This window comes from Octopus bimaculoides, chromosome 4, assembly GCF_001194135.2.
Source record: "Octopus bimaculoides isolate UCB-OBI-ISO-001 chromosome 4, ASM119413v2, whole genome shotgun sequence".
NCBI lineage: Eukaryota > Metazoa > Mollusca > Cephalopoda > Octopoda > Octopodidae > Octopus > Octopus bimaculoides.
The window spans coordinates 134,055,354-134,062,338 of record NC_068984.1 but is presented as its reverse complement, the minus strand read 5'-3'; the positions used below and the strand labels follow the sequence as shown (position 1 = coordinate 134,062,338).

General features: G+C 36.2%; 1 protein-coding gene across 1 annotated transcript in view; it reads right to left on the bottom strand.

Moving 5' to 3' along the window:
* LOC106880169 (prolyl endopeptidase) overlaps positions 1-6,985 on the bottom strand; it is a 38,965-nt gene that overhangs the window by 19,601 nt on the left and 12,379 nt on the right. Inside the window, exons 3-6 of the mRNA XM_014930014.2 lie at positions 5,888-5,983; positions 4,573-4,741; positions 3,722-3,823; positions 2,994-3,133 (exon numbers count right to left, since the gene is read on the bottom strand). Coding sequence (XP_014785500.1) covers positions 2,994-3,133; positions 3,722-3,823; positions 4,573-4,741; positions 5,888-5,983 — 507 coding nt within the window. The remainder of the gene's footprint in view (positions 1-2,993; positions 3,134-3,721; positions 3,824-4,572; positions 4,742-5,887; positions 5,984-6,985) is intronic.

Genomic DNA, 6,985 nt, shown 5'->3' with positions numbered 1-6,985 from the left:
TATATATATATATATATGTATGTATATATATATATGTATGTATATATATATATATATGTATGTATATATATATGTATGTATATATATATGTATGTATATATATATATATATATATATATGTATATATATATATATATATACACATAAACACACGCACACGTCTACTATGAAGCCATCTCCCTCTCTACTACACTTCAACTCAGTCAAAGAGACTTGTCTTGTAAGTTACACAACATCAGTAGTGCCAACACCACAGAAACAGCACCCACTGTACTCTGGATATTTCCATGATTTGTTTAGGTTAGATACAAAGTATTAACCCATCAAACCTACATCATCCAAAAATGACTTATTAAGTAGACTACAGAAAATGACCAACACAAAATATGATGAAGACTACCCAAAACATGCGATTATGATGTTATTGTAGCAATTGATGAAGCTACATAACATAAGTGCAAGGGATAGTTGAAGATCAAATACAAATGAATAATCTAGGACAGGTTAGAAAGAGACTATTCCAAAACAAATTTGGAAGTGAAAGTGCCAGGGAGGTGGAACAGACAGAACAACAGAAAAGTTGCATTTTGAAAATAGAATAACAACCTGTAATTTGGGACGAAGATAGTTTCAGGGATAGAAGCTTTTTCTCCAGACTTCAGGTTTCCAAATTGCATATTTTTTTGTCCACAGTTCACTTGGGCATTGGCTGAACAAGAAGCTGATGAAGTATACTGGCAGTAAGGGTAGCTATAAAAACTTGGATAACCTCCATAGTAAGGGTAGCTATATTGATACCAAGACTGAGAGTATGATTGGCCACCTACATGGGAATAGGATGCCGTTTGGTTTGAAAAGAAAGACGAACTTGACGGGGTGGTATTAAATGTTTTAGGATTAGAAACAGATGTAGGAGATGTGGGTGGAGATTGATAACTTGGAGATTTTGAATAGAAACTATCAGAAACTGGTGTCACTGGAGAAGTAGAATAAAAGGACGAAGTTTGTGGTGCTGAATAAGAATAGTTCCCTGACTGTTGCCATGGTGTAAAGTATGATGGCGCTGGATAACAACTGTCCTGTTGTTGATTAAAGTTTGGGGGCATGTTGTAATTATTTTGTTGTGTGGTTGACAAATGGCCAGTATTGACTGCCTGATACTGGTGGTGGGTCTTGTTTTTATTATATTGTTGGGAGGGCAACTGACAATGTGTTGTGGGGCCTGAGTTAGACATGTAACCATTATTTAGGTTGTTATGTTGCTCTATAGCTGAGTAGTAACCATTATTTATGTTGTTAGATTGCTTCATAGCTGGGTTGTAGCTGCTCTGGTTACAGCCTGATTGCGCTATAGCTAAGTAATTATTATTGTTATCGTTGTTGTTTGACACTCTTGTAGCCAGATAATTGTTACTGTTGGATAACTCAGTATTTGGGTTAATGCTATTGCTAGAAAACCCCATAGCTGGATAATTATAATTGTAGTTACTTCTGCAATTATTAGCTGGGTAGTTAACGCAATTATTGGTGGCAGTGATTTTATAATTATTGTTGTTACTAGGCACACTTTGCTGTGAGTATTTTGCAGACGATGAAGTGGTTTGCTCCTTTGGACCAGAAAATAAACAGTACTGCTGATTATAATAACCAGTAGGGTTTGGTGAATAAGGCCTTCCATTTTGATAACCATGCAATGGTGTCGCCCAGCCACAGTTCTGATTATATGGCAAATAATTATTATTTAATTTGTTACAATTTCGTTCAAAATCTGAAGAATTCTGCAAACTAGTATCCTGAGAACAATTTTGCTGACTTTTATTTTTTTGATTTTTCTTCTTTTTTGTTTTATTCGTTTTTGTTTCCAAAGAAGATTCTTTTACTTTCTGAGAAGTATCTGGTTTCATTAACTGACTTGATGTGCATGAAATACCACCAGAAGCAGAAGAAAGAGGATGAGATAAGTAAGACGGTGGGGCACCGGCTCCAAATATTGGCTTCTGCCACTCATTTACAGCAGCCATTGCCGTGCCAGACATTGTATATGTAGAGCCATATGAACTAGAATAATTGTGGTAGGGATTCTGCCACTGGTTGGGATAGCTATAGGAATCAGAGACTTGAGTAGATTGCCTGGATGGAAAAGAGCGAAGTTGTCGGTCAGTAGAACATGCCAAGTTGAAAACTGACCACAGTTAAAGATTGAAATTTATAGAAAATAATATTTAAAAAGAATAAAATATAAGTTTTACATTTAAAAAATATCATTTGAAAATTTTCAATATATCATCTGAATATATTATCTACATATGTAGAAAAAAATTAACTTCAAATTGAAAGTGGAAAGACTTTTAAACATCTGAAAATAACAGTCATTTGGATTTTGGACATGCTAACATGGCAAAAGGAACATGAAATGATGGTGATGAAGTTGTTGGCACTCCGTCGCTTACGACGTCGAGGGTTCCAGTTGATCCGATCAACAGAACAGCCTGCTCGTGAAATTAACGTGCAAGTGGCTGAGCACTCCACAGACACGTGTACCCTTAACGTAGTTCTCGGGGATATTCAGCGTGACAGTGTGACAAGGCTGACCCTTTGAATTACAGGCACAACAGAAACAGGAAGTAAGAGCGAGAGAAATTTGTGGTGAGAGAGTACAGCAGGGTTCGCCACCATCTCCTGCCGGAGCCTCATGGAGCTTTAGGTGTTTTCGCTCAATAAACACTCACAACGCCCGGTCTGGGAATCTAAACCGCGATCCTATGACCGTGAGTCCGCTGCCCTAACCACTGGGCCATTGTGCCTCCACGATGGTGATGATACTTTGTGTAAAAACAAAAAAAATGACCAGATGGTCATCAATGAAATGCAAGTGTGATATCTGTTTTATTAGAAATGACCTGGGGGCTAAACAGCTAACTAAGAGCTGGATGTCAAATTACCATCAGCATCACGTTAGCTGTTAAATATAAAACCCTCAGCTAACAACTTACATTTTCCATTTCGGCTCATTTTGAAACTGAACTGTCAACAGGTCTTCGTCTTGATCAGTGCCCAACCTGTGGTAATATAGCTTATTATACAGATTGGTGGTTGTCTCTGTGCCATCTGATTTGCCTTCAACAGGATATCTCTGCAGAAACGAAAGAGAACAACAGATGAATGTAATCAGAACAGCTCGGTTTTAATAAGAGAATGCATCTAAACGTAAATGACAAATTTTAACCAAGGTTCAATGAATTGTTGTAGAGACATTGTCAGAAATGCTAACCCCAAACACCAAATATACCTGAGATGAAGATCATTAGATTCTTTAGAAAAAACTATTTAAAAAAAAAAAAAGAAACAGGCTATATTATTAGCATTATCCTGCGTTTGAGAATTTAAAATCACTTCTCTAACTTTCTAAGACATCTCAACGGTTCTAAAGCAAACGTCATTTGTTTGTTTACATTCATCGTAATTTGAATTTAACGTATGATAGCGTCTCATAAAGTGAGATTTCTATACATCTTAAATTTGCAGAAGAATTTGAGGTGGGTAGTTTAGCTTAATCGGTTAGAGCAGCGCGACGCGTAATCACGGAGGTACGAGTTCGAGTCTCATAGCTGGACACCTACACTTTTTTCTGCAAAATAGGGGTAGTTTATCCTGTTCAGGCTATATTATTAGCATTATCCTGCGTTTGAGAATTTAAAATCACTTCTTTAATAATACTTACGTTGTAAAACATTCCTTTGTTATCATGAGTCCATGCCATGCTTGAGAATTTTACATGCTTTAGTGTATCAGGAAGATCTTCACCAGAAGGAGCTTTTTTGAACTGAAAGAAATAGAAATTCATATACACGTTTTTAATGATTTTAAGCAAATTAATGCTTGCAAACTTTTCATTATGTATAATTTAAAATTCATAAAATGGCCATTTTCATAATAAAAATTCAAAGTTAAATCAATGCAACAAAAATAATTTTCAACTAATATTCAAATTTCCTCTTAAAAGGGTATCTAAAGATCTTTTAGATACCCTTTATTATAATTTTATTACAATTTTATTACAATTTTAATAATAATTATTACCTTTAAGGTTTTTATTCTCATGCTAGCCATTTGATATGATCGGTATTTTAAATAACGATCTTATCCTCATTTATATAAATTCTCTCGCGCGCACGCACGCGCACGCGCACGCACACGCACACGCACACACACACACACACACGTATAAATACAGCCTCTCAGTACTTAAATACTACCGAAATATTCTTAGTTGGAGCTATACACCACTAAGGAGGTCAGAATAATATCAAAATGTAGGATTTAATAATATCAAAATATCGGAACATCTGCCTTTGACTAACATTATTTTCTTTCTTTCTTCTCAGTTTTCTAGTAATCTTCTTAATGTTTCATGTAACAATAATTTTACACTAAGTTAATTATTCAAATTACAGTCTATAATTGTCTGTTAAGCTTTCTCCAATTCATGTCTTGCAAGACAGGAAATTAAAGACCAAGAGTTTTACTAATGTTTGTTCCTCATAAATCCAGGTAAACTTTCCGGATACCAACCTGTATTGTGATCCAGTCTGAACCACATTTACTGAGTCCATAAGCAAAATAGGAACCATCCTCAGAGAAGGCTGTGCCACTGATTGACAGGGTGCCATCTTCAGACAAGGAGTTGGGATCTAGAAACACACAGGGTTCACTTTTCAAGTCATCCTGAACATACAAAACACTAAAAAAGAAAAAAAAAAGAAAATACTAACAATCCTTCATTTTACTTTGATGCACAATTTTTAGGCACAGCTGTGGTTGTATGGTAAGAAGTTTGCCTCCCTAATCACTTGGTTTTGGGTTCAGTCCCACTGCGAGTAGATTTGGTAGATGTAGACTGAAAGAAGCCTATTGTGTGTGTGCACGTGTGCATGTGTATGTGTGTGCATGCGTATTACTGTCTCCTTGCCATGACATCATATGACACAAGTAAACAAATTTATTATCATGCAAGCAGTGTCCATTTCCAATCTTCCATGAAACATGTCTAGTCAAGGGGAAATATTACCTTCCTTGGAAACTGGAAAGGATTAGTAACAGGAAGAGCATCTGGCCATAAAAAAAATCCGCCTCAACAAATTCCATCCAATCCATGCAAGCATGGGAAAGTGGACATTAAACTGAAGATGATGATGATGATGAATTACTTGAATGAGAAAACATTTGTAACAATGTATTACCAGAGAGAAACCACAGACCAATCAACTGAATAGTTATTGTCTATATTCTGTCACCAGTGCCAAACTATATCCATGGTCAAGATGCATAAGTGATTTTGGCTTAATGTATACCGTCTACAGAGGTATAAATAAGTACCATCACAAATACTTCTCCCTAAAAACACAATGCATTCCAGAAGTTTTGAAACTTGTTTTAAGGAATGACATTTATTAATTTGAAGAAGTACAAAACTCTGAGCTCCTTCACAGTAGGATCCTCTCACTTCAATGCACTTTATGAAGTGGTTGGAACACTACAAGACTCCACGGAAGTCACAGAAAAATGTAAAACTAGTTGCATATTTGATGGCATATATGACAGTTTTTCTCTCAAGAAAAACAATCTCCCTGGGTCCTATATGCAAAGTTAAGCCCACAAGACATGCTTTAATGCACTAAAAATTCTCGCCCAAGGTGTCATGCAATGGGACTGAACTCAAGTTCACATGATTGGAAAGCAAGCTTTTTAACCACCAGCCACTCCTGCACCTATGTATCAAATAGTAGAAAAAGAAAACAAAATAAGCAGCAGTAACTTTATCTTAAATTCAGTGAAAATACAAATATATTCTAAGAAAAATCTCAACTGAAAAGCTGCAAGTACTGACCTCTGATTCTGTAAGCCAGAATTGCAATAGTAATAATAGGATCCCCCATGCTCGGCAGGTGAGCTGTATTTAGCAAAGTTCCATTTCTCTGTCAAGCTGAAAGAAATAATAAAAGCAATGAAGAAAAAACATCTATTACATATTTAAATAATATGTATAAACTATTCATAAAGCAAATGTTTATAGGATCAGGTGGATCAACTTCAGTTCAATGCTGGGTATACAGAACTTAGCCTAAAGAGATGGAAGACAAAATCAATAATCCAAGAGGAATTTGAACTTATAAAGGAATGTTTCTAGCTTCAGAGCAAATTCTGTAAGACTTTATATAATGGTGCAACTCACTACATGACTGGCACTTATTGAAAGGCTAAGTCACAGATCTTAAGTCACAGAATGTAAAAGGACTTTAAAATATTCTTTTCTACTCTAGGCACAAGGCCCGAAATTTGGGGGGAGGGGCCCAGTCAATTAGATAGACCCCAGTACACAACTGGTACTTAATTTATCGACCCTGAAAGGATGAAAGGCAAAGTTAACCTCAGCAGAATTTGAACTCAGAACGTAAAGACGGAAGAAATATCGACCCAAACATTTTCTCCACTTATTATTTCTGGGAATCTTGTGGTAATAGTCTTCAGACACCTCCTTCGTAGGATCCTATCAAAAGCACCATCATTACACTTTCTCCCAATCATTAACAGCTGTTCCTTCCTGGACCCACTTCAGGGTCCCAGTGACATGCAACCATTGTGCTTCCACCCTACACTTCCCAGAACAAGTCACATGTTTATTGCTGATTGTACCGGCATTGGATGGAGACCAGAAAGTATTTTTCAAACCAACTCTTCTACCTAAGATCCAAATGCATCCCTTGTTAACACACGCAATGGACAATGTTGTGTGGTTATCTTTACTAACCATTTTTATATTGTAGCATTTGGTGAACTTATACCAGACACCAAGCTGGTATTTTTTACTAGACCTACAAATTTTCCTAGGTCATTCCCTCTGAAACTGCATCCATGTGGAAAACACAACTGATGTTACCAGCTTCAAACTCAATCCACAATAATTTAAATCAACTATTAATTGAAC